This window comes from Salmo trutta, chromosome 20 (genome assembly GCF_901001165.1).
Source record: "Salmo trutta chromosome 20, fSalTru1.1, whole genome shotgun sequence".
NCBI classification, from domain to species: Eukaryota; Metazoa; Chordata; class Actinopteri; order Salmoniformes; family Salmonidae; genus Salmo; species Salmo trutta.
The window spans coordinates 32137968-32164208 of NC_042976.1; the positions used below are offsets into that span (position 1 = coordinate 32137968).

General features: G+C 45.1%; 1 protein-coding gene across 1 annotated transcript in view; it reads right to left on the reverse strand.

Moving 5' to 3' along the window:
* Nucleotides 1–578: 578 nt before the first annotated feature.
* LOC115155884 (UDP-glucuronic acid decarboxylase 1) overlaps nt 579–26241 on the reverse strand; it is a 36122-nt gene continuing 10459 nt past the window's right edge. The window contains exons 3-10 of the mRNA XM_029702889.1: nt 23425–23484; nt 22075–22196; nt 13264–13383; nt 12912–12954; nt 3909–3970; nt 3399–3456; nt 3106–3209; nt 579–1176 (exon numbers count right to left, since the gene is read on the reverse strand). Coding sequence (XP_029558749.1) covers nt 1042–1176; nt 3106–3209; nt 3399–3456; nt 3909–3970; nt 12912–12954; nt 13264–13383; nt 22075–22196; nt 23425–23484 — 704 coding nt within the window. The 3' untranslated portion in view covers nt 579–1041. The remainder of the gene's footprint in view (nt 1177–3105; nt 3210–3398; nt 3457–3908; nt 3971–12911; nt 12955–13263; nt 13384–22074; nt 22197–23424; nt 23485–26241) is intronic.

Here is a 26241-nt window from a genome sequence, read left to right on the forward strand (position 1 = left end):
CCTCTACTAACCCCAATGAACCTCCCTCTCCTCCTCTACTAACCCCAATGTACCTCCCTCTCCTCCTCTACTAACCCAAACGAACCTCCCTCTCCTCCTCTACTAACCCCAATGTACCTCCCTCTCCTCCTCTACTAACCCCAATGTATATCCCTCTCCTCTACAAACTCCTTCTCCCACTTCTCCCCAGCCTAACACTAATCTAATTACCCCTGCTCCTGTTTGTTTGTGTAGCCTCGCATTATTGACTAACCTCCTCACTCCCAGAATAGCAACAGTGATGCCAAGGTTTTAGAAGTAACACATGGGAGACATATTATTGGAAATATTTGATTAAAATAGCATCTTCACCTGAAATGAATTATAGAAGATTTCTGGATTTGACAGTAGAGCTTTCACAAAGGATACTCCGATAGAACCACAACACGCTCACAGTGACGCAGAAACACACTCCTGGTGTGTTTGTGTCCAGGCTTACAGCTCACTGAACGGCACCAGGGCAAATGTAGAATGGGGGGCAAAGCACAATACTGAGGCTCACTCTCCTTCACCCCTCCTCTTCTCCAATGTACCAATGGTTGGAATACAAAGCAGTATTTTACTTAAGAGACAGGAAACAAGAAATATAAAATAGATAACGTCAAACAAACAAAACATAACAGAAACTGCACAGTGTAAATAACGCAACAAAACACTTCTCTCAAGCCTGCTCTTAAATAACAAAAAATGTCAATTGACAAAAAACCCAGAGTGCAAGACTGGATTCTGATCGTTGTCATGTTTTTTTCTGTTTGTGATTCCTATTCTTTCATTCAGGCAAGTCTATCTGTCTGAAAAGAAATCTCCCACGGTAGTGTCTCTATGGTGGGACAGTTTGAGTTCTCATGTCACAAACGTCACAGCAAAAAAACAACAGAAGATAAAGGACATTTACATGTTGTCTTTGTCTTCACACCGAACTTAAGAGAGGAGGAGGAGGGTCCTGAGTCCTCCAGTGACCCAGCAGCGTTTGGGGATGACGTGAACCATGACCCCCTAAGCTCAGTTGTGTTGTCTGGGTTGTCCTTTCTTCTGGTGGGCTGCCTTGGGCTTGGGGATGTACTGGTTGTTAGCCTGGTGCTCCAGCTCCCAGCTGAAGTACTGGATGGTCTTGTTCAGGCCTTCCTCCAACGACACCTGGCAACACAGCAACATACACATGAACACACATATAGACACATACACTACATGACCAAAAGAATGTGGACACCTGCCTGTCGAACATCTCATTCCAAAATCATGGCCATTAATATGGAGTTGGTCCCCCTTTGCTCCTATAACAGCCTCCACTCTTCTGGGAAGGCTTTCCACTAGATGTTGGAACATTGCGGTGGGGACATGCTTCCATTCAGCCACAAGAACATTAGTGAGGTCGGACACTGATGTTGGGCGATTAGAACTGGCGTTCCAATTCATCCCAAAAGTGTTCGATGGGGCCAGTCAATTTTCTACTTCAGTTTATTTTAGTAAATACTTTTAACACTTTTTTTTCTTAAAACTGCATTGTTGGTTAAGGGCTTGTAAGTAAGCATTTCACTGTAAGGTGTACACCTGTTGTATTCGGCTCATGTGACAAATACAATTGGATTGATTGATTGTGAGTGTTGCAAAAGAAGCCAGACGATTTTTACGCACTATGAGCTTCAGAATTCGGTGCTCCCATTCTGTGAGCTTGTGTGGCTGAGCCGTTGTTGCGCCTAGACGTTTCATAGTAGTCTCAAAGAACATCACCTGGGGATCCCCTATATCCAACCACCAGACAGTGTCAAACTCCATCCCCCATAATGCACCACCCCTCCACCTCTCTGGGCAGTGTGATTTGACAGCAGTGCATTGAGTAAATGGTGAATCACTGGTGAGAGTGAGTGACAGGTATGTTTCTCTACTGAGTGGTATTATACACTCACCGGACAGTTTATTAGGTATACCCATCAAGTACTGGGTCGGACCCCCTTTGCCTCCAGAACAACCTGAATTATTTGGGGCATTCTACCTGGTGTCGCAAACGTTCTACATGGATGTTGGTCCATGCTGATGCGATGGCATCACGCAGTTGCTGGAGATTGGACGGCGGTACATTCATGCTGGGAATAGCCCGTTCTATCTCATCCCAAAGATGTTCTATTGGGTAGAGGTCTGGGGACTGACCAGGCCACTCAAGTAAACTAAACTCACTGTCATGTTCCAGGCTATGTTTTTCCACTCCTCAATTGTCCAGTGTTGGTGATCTCGTATCCACTGGAGCCGCTTCTTCTTGTTTTTAACTGATAGGAGTGGAACCCGGTGTGGTCGTCTGCTGCAATAGCCCATCCGTGACAAGTATCGAGTTGTGCGTTCAGAGATGCCGTTCTGCACACCACTGTTGTACTGCGCCGTTATTTGTCTGTTTGTGGCCCGCCTGTTAGCTTGCACGATTCTTGCCATTCTCATCATTGAGCTGTTTTCGCCCACAGGACTGCCGTTGACTGGGTGTTTTTTGTTTGTCGTACCATTTATGGTAAAGCCTAGACACTCGTCGTGCCTGAAAAACCCAGTAGGGCGGATGTTTCTGAGGTACTGGAACCAGCACGCATGGCACCGTCAATCATACCACGCTTTACGCTGTTTAGGTCACTCGTTCCGACCATTTTCAACAAATTGAATAGTAACTGAACAAGCCACAGGCCACGTGACTCACTGTCTGTAGGCGCGACCCATTTTTGTGAACGGTGTGGTGTACCTAAAAAACTGTCTGGCGAGTGGCTGTATACCTCCCTCAGTGTACTGTTTTCATTCATGTCATATACAATATGTTCAATGTTTAATAGTATATGTACAGCCAACCCTGTATGAGCTATGACTCACAGCAATTCACTACTTTGTGATTACGCACACGTCTGATGGAAGATTGTTGTGTGTAGTAGTGTGATCAAATGCATTGAGAGTATGTCTGTCTAGCCGCATGAGTGTATGTGTGTGCATGCAATCGTGTGTGTGTGTTTGTGTCTAGCGTGAGTGTGTATCTAGTGTGTGTGTGTGCGTGCGCGTGTGTGTGTCTAGCATTTGCGTGTGTGTTTATGTACTGACCACAGGTTCCCAGCCTAGCATCATCTTGGCTTTGCGGATGTCAGGCCGTCGTCTCTGAGGGTCGTCCTGCCCCTCTGGAAGGAACTGGATCTGACTGCGGCTCACTGTGTGTGTGATTGTGTGTGGAGAAAAGTGGGAAGTTGAGAAGGGTACAGTTAGGTACAAGCCCAACCTAGAACAGCAGCAATCTATTATATTTGTAGAGAGAGGCGAAGAAAGCTTGAAAGAGAAAAAGAAAGAAAGATAAAGAGCAAGGGGAAGGATAAGGGCTTGTCTATTGATCTGACACTCACCCACCAGACTCCTGATGAGCTCAGCAAACTCCAATATGGTGTGTTCTTCTGGGTTCCCCTACAGGCAGATCAGCAGAGAAAATCAAAAGCAATTTAGCGGAGTGCTGCACACCGACCTCCCAGTGTCAAAGCACAACCATTTGGTTGGTCAGAGCACAACCCTCATGTGTGTTTCAGTAATGCACGTCAGCCAGCCTCTTTCTACAAGACCTCTCCTACTACTGTCACATCTCTAAACATTATGTCAGAGAGAACTGGCTGAATAGCTACCCTTCTGTAACATCCTTTGCCTGACAGGTACTATAGAGAACCGTCTGAATAGCTACACAGCTCACAGTATGACTAAAAAACAGTAGTCAAATATGCTAGTGTATTTTTCTTTTTACTAATCAACAGACTTGATGTAGCATGATGTATCCATTTGCTTTGACAATTCAAAAAGACATTCAATTACACACAGATATAGATACCGTTATAATGTTTGGATTCAAGTGTAACGGACAAACTCACCAGGTTGACTGGGCTGCTGATGTTACTGTTCATCAACGACACCAGACCATTCACTAGATCACGAGAGAGAGAGAGATAGATAGAGATAGTCTGCATAGCCCCTGTCTCTTCCCCTGGGACCTGGTCAGGACAGCCCCTGTCTCTTCCCCTGGGACCTGGTCTGGATAGCCCCTGTCTCTTCCCCTGGGACCTGGTCTGGATAGCCCCTGTCTCTTCCCCTGGGACCTGGTCTGGATAGCCCCTGTCTCTTCCCCTGGGACCTGGTCAGGACAGCCCCTGTCTCTTCCCCTGGGACCTGGTCAGGATAGTCTCTGTCTCTTCCCCTGGGACCTGGTCTGCATAGCCCCTGTCTTTTCCCCTGGGACCTGGTCAGGACAGCCCCTGTCTCTTCCCCTGGGACCTGGTCAGGATAGTCCCTGTCTCTTCCCCTGGGACCTGGTCTGCATAGCCCCTGTCTCTTCCCCTGGGACCTGGTCAGGATAGCCCCCTGTCTCTTCCCCTGGGACCTGGTCTGGATAGCCCCTGTCTCTTCCCCTGGGACCTGGTCAGGATAGTCCCCGTCTCTTCCCCTGGGACCTGGTCAGGACAGCCCCTGTCTCTTCCCCTGGGACCTGGTCAGGACAGCCCCTGTCTCTTCCCCTGGGACCTGGTCAGGATAGTCCCTGTCTCTTCCCCTGGGACTTGGTCTGGATAGCCCCTGTCTCTTCCCCTGGGACCTGGTCAGGATAGCCCCTGTCTCTTCCCCTGGGACCTGGTCTGGATAGCCCCCTGTCTCTTCCCCTGGGACCTGGTCAGGATTGCCCCTGTCTCTTCCCCTGGGACCTGGTCAGGACAGCCCCCTGTCTCTTCCCCTGGGACCTGGTCAGGATAGTCCCTGTCTCTTCCCCTGGGACCTGGTCAGGATAGTCCCTGTCTCTTCCCCTGGGACCTGGTCAGGATAGTCCCTGTCTCTTCCCCTGGGACCTGGTCAGGATAGTCCCTGTCTCTTCCCCTGGGACCTGGTCAGGATAGTCCCTGTCTCTTCCCCTGGGACCTGGTCAGGATATTCCCTGTCTCTTCCCCTGGGACCTGGTCAGGATAGTCCCTGTCTCTTCCCCTGGGACCTGGTCAGGATAGTCCCTGTCTCTTCCCCTGGGACCTGGTCAGGATAGTCCCTGTCTCTTCCCCTGGGACCTGGTCAGGATAGTCCCTGTCTCTTCCCCTGGGACCTGGTCAGGATAGTCCCTGTCTCTTCCCCTGGGACCTGGTCAGGATAGTTCCTGTCTCTTCCCCTGGGACCTGGTCAGGATAGTCCCTGTCTCTTCCCCTGGGACCTGGTCTGGATAGCCCCTGTCTCTTCCCCTGGGACCTGGTCAGGATAGTCCCTGTCTCTTCCCCTGGGACCTGGTCAGGACAGCCCCTGTCTCTTCCCCTGGGACCTGGTCAGGACAGCCCCTGTCTCTTCCCCTGGGACCTGGTCAGGACAGCCCCTGTCTCTTCCCCTGGGACCTGGTCAGGATAGTCTGTCTCTTCCCCTGGGACTTGGTCTGGATAGCCCCTGTCTCTTCCCCTGGGACCTGGTCAGGATAGCCCCTGTCTCTTCCCCTGGGACCTGGTCTGGATAGCCCCCTGTCTCTTCCCCTGGGACCTGGTCAGGATTGCCCCTGTCTCTTCCCCTGGGACCTGGTCAGGACAGCCCCCTGTCTCTTCCCCTGGGACCTGGTCAGGATAGTCCCTGTCTCTTCCCCTGGGACCTGGTCAGGACAGCCCCTGTCTCTTCCCCTGGGACCTGGTCAGGACAGCCCCTGTCTCTTCCCCTGGGACCTGGTCAGGATAGTCCCTGTCTCTTCCCCTGGGACTTGGTCTGGATAGCCCCTGTCTCTTCCCCTGGGACCTGGTCAGGATAGCCCCTGTCTCTTCCCCTGGGACCTGGTCTGGATAGCCCCCTGTCTCTTCCCCTGGGACCTGGTCAGGATTGCCCCTGTCTCTTCCCCTGGGACCAGGTCAGGACAGCCCCCTGTCTCTTCCCCTGGGACCTGGTCAGGATAGTCCCTGTCTCTTCCCCTGGGACCTGGTCAGGATAGCCCTTGTCTCTTCCCCTGGGACCTGGTCAGGATAGCCCCTGTCTCTTCCCCTGGGACCTGGTCTGGATAGTCCCTGTCTCTTCCCCTGGGACCTGGTCTGGATAGTCCCTGTCTCTTCCCCTGGGACCTAGTCTGGATAGTCCCTGTCTCTTCCCCTGGGACCTGGTCAGGATAGTCCCTGTCTCTTCCCCTGGGACCTGGTCTGGATAGTCCCTGTCTCTTCCCCTGGGACCTGGTCTGCATAGCCCCTGTCTCTTCCCCTGGGACCTGGTCTGCATAGCCCCTGTCTCTTCCCCTGGGACCTGGTCTGCATAGCCCCTGTCTCTTCCCCTAGGACCTGGTCAGGACAGCTCCCTGTCTCTTCCCCTGGGACCTGGTCAGGACAGCTCCCTGTATGCTGAACAACATGTTTGGAACATCGAGTCGCAGTAAAATCACAGTTTCCAAACGCAATACATATAGAATCGTGAGAATCGCAATACATACCGTATCGGCACCTAAGTATCATGATAATATCGTATTGTGAGGTCCCTGGCAATTCCCAGCCCTATTGGTAATACTGAGTGCCTCCGGTGTTGTTCTCACAAACAGGTTTTAAAGAAGTCTAACATGATAAAACAATTGGATTGAATCTACAGTCACTTACATTACGAGTTTAACTTACTGCTTGTGCACATTGATCTACAATCCATTTCTAAATAACTTTGAAGACAAGGTTGGGCTAGCTGCAGAGACAGGGTCTAGTGTGCCTGTGTGTTTGTGCGCAAGAGAGTGTGTGCCCGTGCGCAAGAGAGTGTGTGCCCGTGCCTGGAAGCATGAGAGCGAGCGAGCGTGTGAGTGTGTCCGTCTGTGCGTGCGTCTGCTTGCACGTGTGTGTCTTGGCCACTGTGATTAGCGGCGTGAGGTCCCTGTGGCTTGCTGCATAGAGAGAAATGTAATGTAGTGGCCTTTGTGTTAATGCCACTGAAGTTCACCAGGCTGAGTCACTAACAACCACTACGCCCCTACTGGGAAGAGGATACCACTGGCTCCCTTCTCATCAGCCATCCATCAATATACACCTTTTTCTCTACAGTTGTTCTTTCTTCTTTTTTTTACCAGAAAAGAGTGAGGGAAAGGCGTTGTCGCTTCCTCTCAACATCATCCACCTCCACAAGATGACACATCCGTTTACCAAAGAGGACAGGGTAATAAAGTCTGGATTACTCATTCTGTCATGTCCTCCAAACTAAATGACCTCAGAGAGAAATATTGTAAATCCCTCATACTAATCCTCTGTCACAAGCCCAAGCCTAACTGCTGAATACTACTTCATCTTAGTATGATTCTAATGACATATAGACCTATAATAACACAATATAACTCTTTCTTTCGTGTAGTCCAAGTGTGTGTAACTGGTTTTTCATGTTTGTTTGAATGAAGACGTACCAAGACATGTCCACTTATTGTATTTGTCTCTCCTTTTCTTTTGTTTGGATTATTACCTTCCTTTTGGAGCAGCCTTGTTTAAACTCCTATCTCGTATATTCTTTCCCCAATACCACACTAAAGCTTGAGAGCTCGCTGACAAAATCGTTTTTTTTTTCTGTGCCCGTCTCTGGAAGTTTGTACTGAGCAAAATACCAATTTGGCAAAATAAAACAGATTCTAATGAAGAAAGAAATTATGCAAAACTAATTAGCAAAACGCTCCTGTGTTATTATTCAAAGTGTTTCCTACAGGGCAGTTGTAATTAACCGAGAGACTGAGGCCCTATAAATAAAGACAAAATAATAACAGAACTACGCTTGAGGCATGCATTCAGATTAAACCAAAAAAACGCTTCAACAGATGACCTTCGGGTTCATTGATGAAATACACAGACAATGCTGTAAGCACCTGTATTGATGAGAAAACCTTTCCCCAGAGATCACAGTTAAACTAAGCAGGGCTAGAGGGCAAGACAATATTCATGGATTATACTGTAAACTCGCTCTTTAGTTTACTGCACCTCCTGCAAGAAAAACTGGCCTTAAAGCAACAACACAGTACTCAAATTTAGCAGCAGACTAGAGAAAGGAGACAGAGACAGTAAACACAAATAAATAAACGAAAGTGTGCCATGAGAAAAAAAGAGTGCCCATTCCACCCGCCACTTGACACAATCATATAAAATGTCCACATCTCCCCCTCAATTCCTCAGGGTGCCAATTGTTCCACTGAGAAGAGATATGACTGACATCACCTCAACCGAATCAGCTCTGTCAGGTGCTAAAGTATCGGAATTGTCGTTGTCTCCCACACGGCCCTCTGAGGCCCCGGCCGTGTGGGTGAAATGCACCCTGGAAAGTGATGAGAGGTCTGTTGTCTTGACTTACTGCTAGACAGAGAGGAGATGGTGATGATGTCCTCAACGTGGGACAGGCTCAGTAGCTGTTCATCCCGAAAGGTGTACGATGGGGTTGAGGTCAGGGTTCTGTGCAGGCCAGTCAAGTTCTTCCACACTGATCTCAACCAAACATTTCTGTATGGACCTCGCCTTGTGCACAGGGGCATTGACATGCTGAAACAGGAATGGGCCTTCCCCAAACTGTTGCAACAAAGTTGGAACCACAGAATCGTCTACAATGTCATTGTATGCTGTTGCGTTAAGATTTCTCTTCACTAGAACTAAGGAGCCTAGCCCGAACCATGAAAAACAGCCCCAGACCATTATTCCTTTTTCAACAAACTTTACAGTTGGCACTATGCAAATCAAATCAAATTTTATTGTTCACATACACATGGTTCGCAGATGTTAATGCGAGTGTAGCGAAATGCTTGTGCTTCTAGTTCTGACCATGCAGTAATATCTAACAAGTAATCTAACAATTTCACAACAACAAAGTAATGAATAAGAATATGTACATATAAATATATGGATGAGCGATGGCCGAACGGCATAGGCAAGATGCAGTAGATGGTATAGAGTACAGTACATACATATGAGATGAGTAATGTAGGGTATGTACACATTATATAAAGTGGCATTGTTTAAAGTGACTAGTGATACATTTATTACATCCAAGTTTTTATTATTAAAGTGGCTAGAGATTTGAGTCAGTATGTTGGCAGCAGCCACTCAATGTTAGTGACGGCTGTTTAACAGTCTGATGGCCTTGAGATAAAAGCTGTTTTTCAGTCTCTCGGTCCCAGCTTTGATGCACCTGTACTGACCTCGCCTTCTGGACAATTGCGGGGTGAACAGGCAGTGGCTCGGGTGGTTGTTGTCCTTGATGATCTTTTTGGCCTTCCTGTGACATCAGGTGCTGTAACTGTCCTGGAGGGCAGGTAGTTTGCCCCTGGTGATGCGTTGTGGAGACCTCACTACCCTCTGGAGAGCCTTACAGTTGTGGGTGGAGCAGTTGCCGTACCAGGCGGTGATACAGCCTGACAGGATGCTCTCGATTGTGCATCTGTAAAAGTTTGTGAGTGTTTTTGGTGACAAGCCAAATTTCTTCAGCCTCCTGAGGTTGAAGAGGCGCAGTTGCGCCTTCTTCACCACGCTGTCTGTGTGGGTGGACCATTGGGGCAAGTAGCGTTCTCCTGGCATCCGCCAAACCTAGATTCGTCCGTCGGCCTGCCAGATGGTGAACAGTGATTCATCACTCAAAAGAAAGCGTTTCCACTGCTCCAGAGTCCAATGGCGGTGAGCTTTACACCACTCCAGCCGACGCTTGGCATTGCACATGGTGATCTTAGGCTTGTGTGCAGCTGGTCGGTCATGGAAACCCATTTCATGAAGCTCCCTACGAACAGTTCTTCTGTTGACGTGGCTTACAGAGGCAGTTTAGAATGCGGTAGTGAGCGTTGCAACCGAGGACAGACAATTGTTACGCGCTATGTGCTTTAACACTCGTCGGTCCCGTTCTGTGAGCTTGTGTGGCCTACCACTTCGCGGCTGAGCCGTTGCTGCTCCTAGACATTTCCACTTCACAATAACAGCACTTACAGTGCTCAAGCAGGGCATAAATGTGACGAACTTACTTGTTGGAAAGGTGGTATCCTATGATGGTGCCACGCTGAAAGTCACTGAGCTCTTCAGTAAGGCCATTCTAATGCCAAAGTTTGTCTATGGAGATTACATGGCTGTGTGCTCGATTTAATACCCCTGTCAGCAACGGGTGTGTCTGTAATAGCCGAACCCACTAATTTGAAGGGGTGTCCTCATACTTTTGGAAATAAACTCAGCAAAAAATGAAACCTCCTCTCACTGTCAAATGCGTTTAATTTCAGCAAACTTAACGTGTGTAAATATTTGTATGAACATAACAAGATTCAACAACTGAGACATAAACTGAACAAGTTCCACAGACATGTGACAGAAATTGAATACTGTGTCCCTGAACAAAGGGGGGAGGGTGAAAATCAAAAGTAACAGTCAGTATCTGCTGTGTCCACCAGCTGCATTAAGTACTACAGTGCATCTCCTCCTCATGGACTGCACCAGATTTGCCAGTTCTTGCTGTGAGATGTTACCCCACTCTTCCACCAAGGCACCTGCAAGTTTCCTGACATTTCTGGGGGGAATGGCCCTAGACCTCACCCACCGATCCAACAGGTCCCAGCCGTGCTCAATGGGATTGAGATCCGGGCTCTTCGCTGGCCATGGCAGAACACTGACATTTCTGTCTTGCAGGAAATCACGCACAGAACGAGCAGTATGGCTGGTGGCATTGTCATGCTGGAGGGTCATGTCAGGATGAGCCTGCAGGAAGGGTACCACATGAGGGAGAAGGATGTCTTCCCTGTAACGCACAGCGTTGAGATTGCCTGCAATGACAACAAGCTCAGTCCGATGATGCTGTGACACACCGCCCCAGACCATGATGGACCCTCCACCTCCAAATCGATCCCGCTCCAGAGAACAGGCCTCAGTGTAACGCTCATTCCTTTGACGATAAAAGCGAATCCAACCATCACCCCTGGTGAGACAAAACCGACACTCGTCAGTGAAGAGCACTTTTTGCCAGTCCTGTCTGGTCCAGCGACGGAGGGTCTGGTGAGGACCTGCCTTACAACAGGCCTACAGGCCCGCAGTCCAGCCTCTCTCAGCCTATTGCGGACAGTCTGAGCACTGATAGAGGGATTGTGCGTTCCTGGTGTAACTCGGGCAGTTGTTGTTGCCATCCTGTACCTGTTCCGCAGGTGTGATGTTCGGATGAACCGATCCTGTGCAGGTGTTGTTCGACGTGGTCTGCCACTGTGAGGACGATCAGCTGTCCGTCCTGTCTCCCTGTAGCACTGTGTTAGGCGTCTCACAGTACGGACATTGCAATTTATTGCCCTGGCCAGATCTGCAGCCCTCATGCCTACTTGCAGCATGCCTAAGGCACGTTCACGCAGGGTTCACGCAGGGACCCTGGGCATCTTTCTTTTGGTATTTTTCAGAGTCAATAGAAAGGCCTCTTTAGTGTCCTATGTTTTCATAATTGTGACCTTAATTGCCTACCGTCTGTAAGCTGTTAGTGTCTTAACGACCGTTCCACAGGTGCATGTTCATTCATTGTTTATGGTTCATTGAACAAGCATGGGAAACAGTGTTTAAAGCGTTTACAATGAAGATCTGTGAAGTTATTTGGATTTTTAAGAATGATCTTTGAAAGAAAAGGGTCCTGAAAAAGGGACGTTTCTTTTTTTGCTGAGTTTATAGTGTATGTCTGTGTGGGGTAAGTCTGTGAGGTATGTTTATGAGGTAGGTCTGTGAGTTAAGTCTGTGAATTATGTGTATGAGGTAAGTCTGTGGTAAGTTTATGAGGTAAGTCTGTGGTAAGATAAGGTAGGTCTGTGAGGTAAGTCAGTCATGTGTAGTAACGGTGGGTTACAATAGCTTGCTTTTCCAAAAGATGGAACATGACTGACTTTGAGGGTAACATTTTATTCAATAACACCTTTTGAACAATTGCTGCATCCCTTTTTTTAAATGTTAAGGCTACTTAGTGCAGTTCCTGTGTTATTTTAGAGGAATAAAATATCAACCTGTGTCTTGACCTGTGAACGGAACTCAGAGGGTAGATCGAGTTTTGGTTGGTTTCGACCAAATCCACAAAATGTGCTGATTCACAGACTATGGAAGTCATTTAGCAAAGTCTGGCTAAGTCATAGGAAGTGGATGAGAGAGGAGGAAGCTTAGAAGAGAGATCAAGTGAAGGTCCTGGCTCCCCCACTGTTTATGCAAGCCTAATTAAAGCCATTCCGGTTCCAGGTAATGTTTGCTCGGAGGAGATAGGAGAGCTTCAAATACCCATCTGCCTCTGAACTCTCCCTTTCTACAGTGCAGCATGTGTGTGTGTGTGTGTTGTGTTGCGAGATGATCAGATGGCACCGTCGATGAAAGCAGGCCTGATTAAATGATTCCCCAAAAATCATTCTCACACAAGCACAGCAATCGCCAAAACCTCTTTCAAGACTGAGGATGTGGATGAGGCGGTGTATTTGGGATGAAAAGAGAGCGATAGAGGGGGTGTTAGTATTGTATTCCATCACCTTTGTAAGTAAAGCAAATCTAACTTATTTTCTCCCCTCCAAAGACTCGTGGCCAGAGCTCACATGACCAGCCAGCCGCATGTCCATTGCCTCCAGATTCTTGCGAGTGTTACTACGTCGGCATATCCAGACCCCTACGCCCCTCCACCCAAGGCCAAGTCTGCGTTAGAAATACAGTTGGAAAGTATTGGCATGTATCTGAAAATACAAAAATATACTGACTCAAATACACTCCCATGCATTTAACTCAGGTACTGTATTTGAAAATAGTATTTGAAATAAGTATTTGAAAATTCTTGCAAATAGTAGGCTACTTATAGGAAATTATTGAAAATACTTTCAAGTAGCCTACTTCCAATGGAAATACACCAAAAACAATACACACAAATACACATGAACCCAGGCATGGTGTGAAGTGTGTTCAGTCAGGCTTACCTCACATACTGGAAAGCCCTCGTCTGGGATCCACTACCATACACCTATAAAAAATAAGGTGAAATGAAACTTAATAAGAATGTTATTGTCATGTACACCATGTGCAGAGAAAAGTGGTAGATGCTGAATCATAGAGGGAGGGAAAGAGATTCAAGTCAGTCTGTCCATCTGCCAGACTGCCCAGAAAATGAGTGAGAGTGAGCGAGTTGTTGAGAGTGATAGTAACACTAAAAGGGGTATAGAGTGTGAGAGCAGAAATATCGGTGAGGGAACAGTAGCGAGAGAGGAAAAGTGAGAGAGAGAGAGTGATCGAGTGAGAGCGATAGTAACAGTGCTAGTAGTAGTGGACGTACGGTGAGGGCCTCTCCCTGTAGAGCCTGCAGTATGAAGTTGCTGACCACACGGCCATCGTTCATGTGCATCCGGGAGCCAAAGGTGTTAAAGATGCGTGCCACCCTCACCTCCACTCCTTCCTGTGGGCGCAGGGAGAGGAAATAGAGGGGTGAGAATAGAAGTACACAAATCCTAACATGGCACAGGACAAAAGAGGGGGTTATGGTTAGTGTCATAGGCCAACCCTAATGCACTGATGAAACAACTGGATAGGTTGAGGATATTACATCATTCATGAGTTATTGTCATGTAATTACCATTATACAGTACATTTATAATACCTGGTGAAGAGCAGACCATAAAGTAAACCAATGTAACCAAATACACTGAAAGTCAGAGTTGAGTGTAAAACTACAGGCTCTATGTCTCACAGGCTTATCGTCATCAGACTAGTCAAATACCGAATGGATATGGTTGGAGGATTAAAACCCCCAGGCACAAAATTCATACCCTTTCTGAACCTGTTTACAGAACATTAAAGACAGGCACACACGATCAGATCATTACGCCAGGATAAAACATCTTAAATTCTGATGCCATTTTCCAAATGACGCATAATACTGTATACTACTCTCACAACATACATTTTGGTTTCAAAACTTTAATTTCTACAAAAACAGGCTTAGTACTGAGAGAAAGGTAAGAACTGTGGGATTCTAATAAAGGATAATGTGACTACTACAGAGCCTGAGATACAACAGGCCAAAAAATCCTGATTCCACATGTGTTATTTCATAGTTTTGATGTCTACACTATTATTCTACAATGTAGAAAATGGTAAAACTAAAGAAAAACCCTTGAATGAGTAGGTGTGTCCAAACCTTTGACTGGTACCGTATATAAGACACACAGGTGAAGAAACTTCAAACTTATTTTACCATTCCCTTTTCCTATCATGACATTGCCAGCAGTAAGATTTGAGTTAGATTTTCAAAAAAAGTCCTGCAGCTTTCAAATGATATGTCACTTTCTATTTTCTAGAAAACATTTTTGGAGGGTGGGGTTCCACCCAAACACACTGGACCCGGTACTGCGTCCAAAACAACCATTCAGAGTTGAACAGATCAGGAAAACATTTGCTAGCGCCATTTGGCATTTGTTTTTAAAGTCAATAGAAAAAACATGTCTTCACAGGATTTCCTCCAGAATTTGTTGTTTGCCATCTGATGCAAAGTCTTTATTGTGATCTGTACACCAGAGTAATTCATATACGTAAGCAGAGAACATCATATTCTGGGGATGGAGGGATTACCAACATTTACACAAAGCCCCATCGACTGTTGGGATTGGACGAGCGCTGACTGACGCACACACACACACACACACACACACACACACACACACACACACACACACACACACACACACACACACACACACACACACACACACACACACACACACACACACACACACACAGCTCCATAGGACAACAGATGGGGTATTCCAGAAAGATGGTTGAACAAATTCAGGATTTCCTGAACATATCCGTCTTGTCTTAACCAGATGAGGGAGTCCAGGATTTCTTGGCTCCAGAGCGGCTGCTTCTCGATTAAGTTAATAGGCTAAGTGAAGCGCAGATTGGTTGACCTGTCAACTGGCACGTTCACGTAACATTCAAAAAGTCCTCATGTTGATGACAGAAAAAAACGATAGATATGGAGTTAAAAAACAGAGCCCAATATTTCACAATTCTAGAACAAGAAACAACTGAAACAACACAACGAATATGTTCACATATTTACCCCCCAAAAAGTAATACATCCACTGTTGAAAAAAAACAGAGAGGGAGCCTGGCAGAAAATTGCAGACAGAGCTTGGCCAAGTGAAGTGACACAATTCCAATATCTAATAGGCCTAGCTCACACACGGCTGATTAGTAATACCACTTTCACTTTATAGAGCACTTTTATTGCAACGCTAGTGACATTAAGTGTCAAGGCTATGGCGTAATATGGAAGTTGTTGTAGCCTATGTCACAATTGCAATGGTAGGCCCATTCTATAGCCTATGAAGTGTGTAAGTAAATTGACCAGATACATGAGTGATTGCGCGGAAAAACTGATTGATCTAAAGGATGTATTCGAGGTCCAATAATTTATTCCCTTTGTAAAGCATGGCAAACAATGCATGTTCCGATGGCAAGTGGATTTTCCAAGAAAGGACAGGCCATAGTGGACAAAAAATAATCAGCCCTGTATTTATTCGCTGCTATGATCAGGCTCTCTTTCAAGCTCTCTTTGTGGAGCCAGAGTTCTGGAAAAATCTCAGTAAATCACTAATCAAGCTTTCTGGAATACCCCTCTGGTGAGCAAACAGACAAAACGACTACAATCTCACACAAACAAAAACACATACACATTGAGCACATATACAGGTACTGTCAAAACAAGAATCGTCAGTCCCGTTCTGTGTGCTGGATGTTTCCTCAGTCAGGTTTGGAGAGTTAGGCCAACTGCAGGGCTTCGCACCATCCCAACACTAACACACCAGTTCTGGGCTAAAACTAAATTCAGTAGCTCTTCAGGACCAGCATTGGACACCCCAATGGCCCACAATCTCAAACTATCCCTGCATGTAAAATGCTGACCTAATCTAATGGATGGATAGATCCTTCTGCAATCTTCCAATGGTGCATGAGTTGTTCCTAAGTGATTACCAATCGATCACACAACCCAGTTTGCACACAAAGTGAGTACATGTTGATCTGATGGTTTCTCTAACTAATCCACACAAAAGCTTCTACAAACTCTGTTTGGACTCAGGAGACCCTTCTATTGACCCGTATACAACGGACGGGTCTAACCCTGAATGCTGATTGGCTTGAATGCAGTTTTAACCAATGTCTTTTCCACAAGTTACCACCGGCTAAATCTATCACGTTAAAATGCATATTTACTCTGTTCCATCTGACTGCACAATCCACTGTCTCATCAGCCCAGGTAGGGAAGTTATAAACTTGATCTCCACTATAAAAAGCATCAAGACATTATCTCACATTTCTTTTAGACTGACATTTAGTTTTCAACTGCGGAGGTTTGTATAAACCTTGCTGTCTGTCTCTCCGGCATTTGCAACATTGTTTCAATATTCAAATTCGATCTCCTGCTGTCCCATAGTAACGAACGTGTCGGGAGTCAGGATGAGACAGAAAGGCAGTCAGCATTTCTCAGCCAGTCGAAATCATGAATCAGCTTACATCATTTTTATGGATATATACAAAGAAATATCAATAGAATAGTGCAGCTAGTTTGCAGTCTTTCCAGCTTCAGTTTGAAGTGATTGTTTTTGCTGTGTTGTTAGCTAGCTCCTCTGAAGAACAATGTCCTGACGAGAGAGCACATTTTCTTTGCCAGGCGAAATCGCACATCATTAACTCATTGTTATGGATGTGTCCAAATAAATGTAACCAGAAAACAACTTTAAAAAATGCTGTTATTCTGGCTGCACGTGTCGTGGAAATATTCGGCCAATAATACTTCTCAGATACCGGAACTTGTGAATTCAAATAGACTTTATTACAAAGTAACAAGCCAAGCTGGCCCATGGACCAACTAATCTTTCAAGTCTCAACAATCTCCTTTTATACAGTTTTACCCTTACATAACACATAGTCACTCCACTTTATGTAAATTATTAATACAATCTAGCCTTATGCCACCATTATCTTTCAGTCTCACTTCTGACTTGTTTACACCCAGATGATTGTGGACTACAGGAAAAGGAGGACCGAGCACGCCCCCATTCTCATCGACGGGGCTGTAGTGGAGCAGGTTGAGAGCTTCAAGTTCCTTGGTGCCACATCATCAACAAACTAGAATGGTTCAAACACACCAAGACAGTCGTGAAGAGGGCACGACAATGCCTATTCCCCCTCAGGAAACTAAAAAGATTTGGCATGGGTCTTCAGATCCTCGAATGGTTCTACAGCTGCAACATCGAGAGCATCCTGACTGGTTGCATCACTGCCTGGTACGGCAATTGCTCGGCCTCCGACCGCAAGGCACTACAGAGGGTAGTGTATACGGCCCAGTACATCACTGGGGCTAAGCTGCCTGCCATCCAGGACCTCTACACCAGGCGGTGTCAGAGGAAGGCACTAAAAATTGTCAAAGACCCCAGCCACCCCAGTCATAGACTGTTCTCTCTACTAAAGCGTGGCAAGTGGTACCGAAAGGCTTCTCAACAGTTTTTACCCCCAAGCCATAAGACTCCTGAACAGGTAATCAAATGGCTACCCGGACTATTTGCATTGTGTCGCTACTGTATAAAGCCTCACTACTGTATATAGCCTCGCTACTGTATATAGCCTCGCTACTGTATATAGCCTCGCTACTGTATATAGCCTCACTACTGTATATAGCCTCACTACTGTTATTTTTCCACTCTCTTTTTACTGTTGTTTTTATTTCTTTACTTATCTATTGTTCACCTAATACATTGTTTTTACTTAAAAATTGCACTGTTGGTTAGAGCCTGTAAGTAAGCATTTCACTGTAAGGTCTACACCTGTTGTATTCGGCACACGTAAACAAATAAACTTTGATTTGATTTGACATGGATTCTGCTTACATTCTGCTTACACATGTCTAATGGTTAACCCTATATTGATTCTGCTTACTACTTCTAAGAAAACAGTACAGATACTGGAAAATCCCCAAACACGTGACTGTAAGTTAGCCGTAGTTGGCTAGCTAACAAGCCAGGTTTAAGAACTTTGCCAGCCAGTATGACCATGGAATATTTAGAACGTTTCTCTGGCAACCGAACAGATAGAACGAACGACCAGCCGCCTTGGGTAGAAACCCTAGATTTGTGTTGGGACTATATCTTGTGGAAGGATGAAATATACTCAGCAAAAAAAGAAACGTCCCTTTTTCAGGACCCTGTCTTTCAAAGAGAATTTGTAAAAATCCAAATAACTTCACAGATCTTCAGTGTAAAGGGTTTAAACACTGTTTCCCATGCTTGTTCAATAAACCATAAACAATTAATGTACATGCACCTGTGGAACAGTCGTTAAGACACTAACAGCTTACAGACGGTAGGCAATTAAGGTCACAGTTATGAAAACTTAGGACACTAAAGAGTCCTTTCTATTGACTCTGAGAAACACCAAAATAAATATGCCCAGGGTCCCTGCTCATCTGCGGGAACGTGCCTTAGGCATGTCACCAAAGCCCCATATACTACCGACCACTGCGACCTGTATGCGCTTGTTGGCTGGCCCTCGCTTCATATTCACCGCCAAAACCACTGGCTCCAGGTCATCTATAAGTATTTGCTAGGTAAAGCCCCGCACCCGTAGCACGTGCTCCAGCAGGAACATTTCACTGGTCACCCCCAAAGCCAATTCCTCCTTTGGTCGTCTTTCCTTACAGTTCTCTGCTGCGAATGACTGGAACGAATTGCAAAAATCACTGAAGCTGGAGGCTCATATCTCCCTCACTAACTTTAAGAACCAGCTGTCAGAGCAGCTCACAGATCACTGCACCTGTACATAGCCCATCTGTAAATAGCCCATCCAACTACCTCATCCCCACACTGTTATTAATTCTTTTGCTCCTTTGCGCCCCAGTATCTCTAGTCCTTACAGCAGATACTGTCTGCTGTGCATTAGTATCTTTCATATGAATCTTAACCTTGTGACCCATACATCTGTTTGTCATGAACATCCAGGAGGATGGACTTTACTATAAAATGCTGTGGCTCAAAACCGCTCGTTGGGCTCTCAACTAATCACCTACAGGAGGGTCGTTGACATGCTCCATTACCGCAGTAATTAAATAATAAAGTTTACTTGTTTTTAAGAAATGTAAGTCTCTCCTTTTAATTAGAATAATTCCACAACATTTCTCTCCCTCTCCATGTCTACCCCACACAGACCAGACAAGTAGAAGCGCAATGGTACAACTTCCTAATACATCGCACAGTTTGGGCTTGATCTGATTTATCTCTAGAGAAACTGTGATTGGAGCTTACAGGAAAAAAAGAAAGAAATGGATTTCAAATAATTGAACTGATGTCGGTCAATTAGTTGATTAAAAATCAAAAATAACTATGCACTAGCATGCATAAAAAGTATTTTCAGGCAACAGAAATGATGAACAGAAAAACAATGATTTTTTATGTTAGACGTGACTCTAAACCTATAATGTTAGCCAGCTAACTAGCTAGGTAGAGTGGCTAGCTAGCTGATCTGTTACATGTACGTGCTAACGTATCATCACGCAGGATACGTTGTGTCGAGCCTGGTGGAATGCTAATGCACTTCAACCAATGAAAATGTGTGGTGAGCCAGGCCGACCTGTGCCACAGTGAGCGGTACTTGAAACGGTAGGGGTCCAACCAATAAAAAAAAAAACACACCGCTCCTGTTCAACGTCTGGTCAGAGTCTAACCACCACCTAATCTAACCAATAGAGACATGCGTCTTGCCAATCATCCTCTACTATGTGGTATGGAGGTAGAGAAACATGCCTCCCTCTCCTCTTCCCAACCTATACTCAACTTGTTTTAAATGTCAACGCATTTCAATGAAAGGGGGGGCGGTTGACAGATGTAATTTGCGATACTTAAATTCCACCTACCTCTATGATGGACAGCTGCCTAATGAGAGATGGCCTGTTTCTTAGAATTTTCCCGAGTTAGCGATGAGATGGATGGCGGGACGAGATAAAAAATATCACCAGCCCGACATGAAAGGCAAGAACAAACAATGGAATGAGATTGTCAAAAGCTGGTGTCAGCCAGGAGGGAGAGACAGGGGAATATTCATCAAAGTCTAAAAGAAGGTATGCAAATAGCAGAGTAAGAATGAGGGTCCATCTGTCCATCCATCATACCGTAAATAGCACATGTGGATCAAATTGAGGAAATAGTAGATGTATGTGTCAAGTCACCCAGACAACGGAGCACAGTCAGTATACATCTAACACACAACCACAAGCTCTCGCTCTCATCTCTTTCACACACCCTTTCACTTACACACACACACACACACACAAACCTTGTGTGATTGAGTTCATGAGGGTTGGTGGTGTGAGAGACTTTTAATCTCCACAGTGTTGTCCTCCTGGGCTCAGTGATCTTCCTCAGTGACCTGTTAAGTTTAGTCCACTCACTCTGCCCTCAGATCAACCTATCCTCTCCTCTCTGGACTACACTTTCCCTCTCTTTCTCCCTTCTTCCCTACTTCCTCCAGCTGATTCAGCCTGTTTAGGGTGTTAGAGTTAGCTTCCATTCATGGTTGACTCTACTGAGCTAACACTAAAATAACTGATGAGAGACAGAGATCTGACAAACAGAGAGGGAGGAGGAAGAGGACGGGGAATATGAAGAGGGAGAGAGGAAGAAAGGAGGAATAGGAAGAAGAGAGAAGTAGCCCTCAGAGAGGATGGTAGAAGAGGGTGGGTCCATTACAGCCCATTCATCCTAGAATATAGTTATATTATTTTTTCCCTTCTTCGATTTGTCCAGCTCTTCAGATAGCTCTGCAGGGACATCCCCAACTCAAATCATATACAGTGACGCAAACTCATCTGAATGTCACTCAAAAATGTGGATGGTGATCATGCAAGGAGAGAATTTTGTCTGCGGAAAAGCAAAACTTTAAAAGCACAAGGAAATAACATAAAATGATTGCCTCCTGTAGGTCTGTCAGCTCAATGTATAGTACAATACACTTCCATCACAATTCATCAATTGCATTTACAAAATAACCCTACATTTCATAGTCTGGGTGGTTTTACTGCACACTTTATGCCACAAGAAACCCTGGGAGCGCCGTCCAGCACTCGCATTTCACTGTAAGGTCTACACCTGTTGTATTTCATTTGATGCATACGCAACCACGACAACATTCGCACTACACACATACGTACACATGGATTTTGTATTGTACATACAGTACCAGTCAAAAGTTTGGATACACCTACTCATTACAGGGTTTTTCTTTATTTTTACATTGTAGAATAATAGTGAAGACATCAAAATTATGAAAAAACACATACGGAATCATGTAGTAACCAAAAAAGTGTTAAACAAATCAAAACATATGTTATATTTGAGATTGTTCAAAGTAGCCACCCTTTGCCTCGATGACAGCTTTGCACACCCTTGGCATTCTCTCAACCAGCTTCATGAGGTAGTCACCTGGAATGCAATTCAATTAACAGAACTTGTCTTCTTAATGCGTTCGAGCCAATCAGTTGTGTTGTGACAAGGTAGGGGTGGTATACAGAAGATAGACCTATTTGGTAAAAAACCAAGTCCATATTATGGCAAGAACAGCTCAAATAAGCAAAGAGAAACTACAGTCCATCATTACTTAAAGACATGAAGGTCAGTCAAACCAAAAAATTGCAGTTGCAAAAACCATCAAGCTCTATGATGAAATTGGCTCTCATGAGGACCACCACAGGAAAGGAAGACCCAGAGTTACCTCTGTTGCAGAGGATAACTTCATTAAATTTACCAGCATCCTAAATTGCTGACCAAACAAATGCTTCACAGAGTTCAAGTAACAGACACATCTCAACATCAACTCTTCAGAGGAGACTGCCAAGAGCGTGCAAAGCTGTCAAGGTAAAAGGGTGGCTAATTTGAAGAATCTCAAATATAAAATATATTTTGATTCGTTTAACACTTTTTGGGTCGTCACCATTATTCTACAATGTAGAAAATAGTAAAAATAAAGAAAAACCCAGGAATGAGTAGTTTTGTGTCCAAATTTTTAACTGGTACTGTATTTGCGTGTATGTCTCCCGTACCTGTTTCAAGTAGGCGTGGCACATGGTCTCAGCGACGCGTTTGCCCTCGTCATAGCAGGCCCGGGGGCCGATGGGGTTCACATGACCCCAGTACTCCTCATTCTGGGGGTGCACCTCGGGGTCTGAGTCGGGGGGGGAAGACAGACAGACAAACAGACAGACAAACAGACAGACAGACAGACAGTGCATGTGCAGTTGCAAACCGTAGTCTGTTTTTTTATGGCGGTTTATGAGCAGTAGCTTCTTCCTTGCTGATCGGCCTTTCAGGTTATGTCGATATAGGACTAATTTTACTGTGGATATAGATACTTTTGTACCTGTTTCCTCCAGCATCTTCACAGGGTCCTTTGCTGTTGTTATGGGATTGATTTGCATTTTTTTGCACCAAAGTACGTTCATCTCTAGGAGACAGAACGCGTCTCCTTCCTGAGTGGTATGACGGCTGCGTGGTCCCATGGTGTTTATACTTGCGTAGTATTGTTTGTACAGATGAACGTGGTACCTTCAGGCGTGGAAATTGATCCCAAGGATGAACCAGACTTGTGGAGGTCTACAATTGTTTTTCTGAGGTCTTGGCTGATTTCTTTAGATTTTCCCATGATGTCAAGCAAAGAGGCACTGAGTTTGAAGGTAGGCCTTGAAATACATCCACAGGTACACCTCCAATTGACTCAAATTATGTCAATTAGCCTATCAGAAGCTTATAAAGCCATGACATAATTTTCTAGAATTTTCCAAGCTGTTTAAAGGCACAGTCAACTTAGCGTATGTAAACTTCTGACCCACAGGAATTGTGATACAGTGAATTATAAGTGAAATAATCTGTCTGTAAACAATTGTTGGGAAAATGACTTGTGTCTTGCACAAAGTAGATGTCCTAACCGACTTTCCAAAACTATAGTTTGTTAACAAGAAATTTGTGGAGTGGTTGAAAAACGAGTTTTAATGACTCCAACCTAAGTGTAACTTCCGACTTCAACTGTTCATGCGTATGTATTCAGGGTGTTTGTGGAGATAGCCAGGTAGCCTGGAGACCCACAAACCTCAGGCCTCAGCAGGTGCAGCACAGCCCAGACACATTATCTTCCCTCCCCAGAGACATCTCTCTGACCTGTGGCTTGAACTAAACTCGCCACAACAACAATAGACACTGCCTCACCACATGACTGTACACAGAACACCAGTATGTGTCAGGGAGAGAAAGATGATGTGCCACCGTTGGGTTGTAATACTGTGAAATATGGTATTCCACTGCTCTGGCCATGTCTAGTAAAGCACTGTGAAATTTGTGAAACGGACCTGCCACTCACTTTCCATGCTGGGTAAACCGTGTATGTGTGTGTGTCTTACCTCCGTAGACCTCAGACGTAGAAGCCAGCAGCAGACGGGCTCCCACGCGCTTCGCCAACCCTGGGGACACACAAGACAAAGGCAATAAGACCCAGAGCCAAAAAACCTGGAGAGAGGCAGAACAGATCAATCAAACCCAGAGCCCGTCCTGGGGAGAGTCACAGACTAGATCAATCAAAGCTAGAGTGGAGCCTGGGGAGAGAGTCAGGCCGGAGTAATCAAACCAGTCATCACATCTGTGGAGAGGCAGACAAGATCAATTTAACTCAGAGTGGATACTGTGGTGGGACAAAGCAGAGAGATCAGAGCAGAATTAGTATGGGAGAAGAAGTTGGGAGGGGTAATCAGACCATGGCAGTGAGACTGGAACCAGATACACTTTCTCATACACTTACACACAGTGTCACAGATCTGTATGTGCTTTAGCAACTCCTCCAACTATACAAGTTGGCGAAAGCACAGCCCAGCACAGACCGAGCTGGCACCAGGCTTTCACTTGGAAAGAAAGACTTCAAAGTCTGTGGAGAGTGGAACCTAGGCCATGTGTACAGTGCATTCAGAAAGTATTCAGACCACTTGACTTTATCCACATTATTTTACCTTATAGCCTTATTCTAAAATGGATGAAATGAAATAAATTCCATATCAATATACACACACACAATACCCCCTAATGACAAAGCGAAAACAGGTTTTTTTAAATAAATTCTCCAAATGTATAATAAAAAAAATAAAAAATAAATATCACAAGTATTCAGACCCTTTATTCAATACTTTGTTGAAGCACCAGCGATTACAGCCTCAAGTTTTCTTGAGTATGACGCTACAAGCTTGGCACACCTGTATTTGGGGAGTTTCTCCCATTCTTCTCTGCTAAGGCAAGCCTAAATCAGTTCAGAAGTCAAATTTGGCTTAACAAATCATCTAATAAGTTATATGGACTCCCTCTGTGTAAAATAATAGGGGTTGACATGATTTTTGAATGACTACCCCTTCCTCTGTCCCTAATACACACACCATATAGTATGTAAGGTCGCTCAGTCAAGTATTGAATTAAGCACAGATTCAACTACAAAGACGAGGGAGCTTTTCAAAACTCTCCAAGAAGGGCAGTGATTGGTAGATGGGTAATAATAACAAAACAGACATTGAATATATCAACAACACAAAATGACCTAAATGAGAAAGCAAAAAATACAAAGAAAAACCATACAGAAAACATGCATATGTATTCAACATGGTATTAAAGTAATATTGCAAAAAAAGAAACATGGCAAAGACATACACATTTTGGTCTAAATGCAAAGCCTTATGTTTGGAGCGAATCCAACAACACATCACTGAGTAACTGCCTCCTTATTTTCATGCATGGTGGTGGCTGCATCATGGTACAGTATGGGTATGCATGACATTGGCAAAGACTGGGGAGTTTTTCAGGATGAAAAGAAAATGGATGGAGCTAAGCACAGGCAAAATCCTAGAGGAAAACCTGCTACAGTCCACTTTCCACCAGATACTGGGAGAGGAATCCACCTTTCAGCAGGACATTAACCTACAACACAAAGCCAAATCTACACTGGAGTTGCAAAGCTAAGGTAGTTTAAGTTTTACTTAAATTTGCTTCAAAATCTATGGCAAGACTTGAAAATTGCTGTCTAGCCATGATCCCCAACAACTTGACAGAGCTTGACGAATTTTGAAAAGAATTAAGGCCAAATATTGCACAAAACAGTTGAGACTTTCCCAAGAAGACTCACATCTGTAATCGCTGCCAAAGGTGTTTCTAACTCAGGGGTGAATACTTATCTACTTCATGTATATTAGTGTTATATCTTTCATTAATCTTTAAAAATGTATATTATTTATCTTCCACTTTGACATTACAGTATTTTGTGTAGATGTTTGACAAAAAATGAGAATTCTATCTACTCAAAAGTACCCCTTTTTTATCCGACTGGACCATAAACATGCACATGTGTGCGTGCGTCTGTCTGTCTGTACACATTGACGAGCTGACAGTTGTACCTGCGGGGCCCATGCTGGAAGTCTAGTCTTTAATGATCTTGCTATCAGTATGAACAGAATGCAACCTTTTCAGTCAGTTTAAAATGTCACACTTACGCCTTGAAAGAGCAAACCGGCACATGCTGGGTTGAGAAGGAATGTGAGGAAAATGTTGGGTCATTGTGTCAATCAGACGCCATTGCCGTGGGTGACGGTATGACCCCCCTCTCTCTGTTGACCCCCACATGAGCCCTGGGTTCTCCTTCTCCGTGGGCCGACGTAAGATATTTGAGCGTGTTAACCCTCGCAAGGCTGCCGGCCCAGACAGCATCCCTAGCCATGTCCTCAGAGCATGCGCAGACCAGCTGGCTGGAGTGTTTATGGACATATTCAATCTCTCCCTATCCCATTCTGTTGTCCCAACATGCTTCATAGGTTAGGGTTAGGTTAGGGTCCACCATTGTTCCTGTACCCAAGAAAGCAAAGATAACTGAACTAAATTACTATCGCCCCATAGCACTCACTTCTGTCATCATGAAGTGCTTTGAGAGATTAATCAAGGATCATAAATCCCCTCTACCTTACCAGACAACCTAGACCCACTTCAATTTGCTTACCACTCCAATAGATCCACAGACGATGCAATCACCATCGCACTGCACACTGCCCTATCCCACCTGGACAAGAGGAATACCTATGTAAGAATGCTGTTCATTGACAATAACTCAGCATTCAACACAATAGTACCCTCCAAGCTCATCAGTAAGCTCGAGGCCCTGGGTCTGAACCCGCCCTGTGCAACTGGGTCCTGGA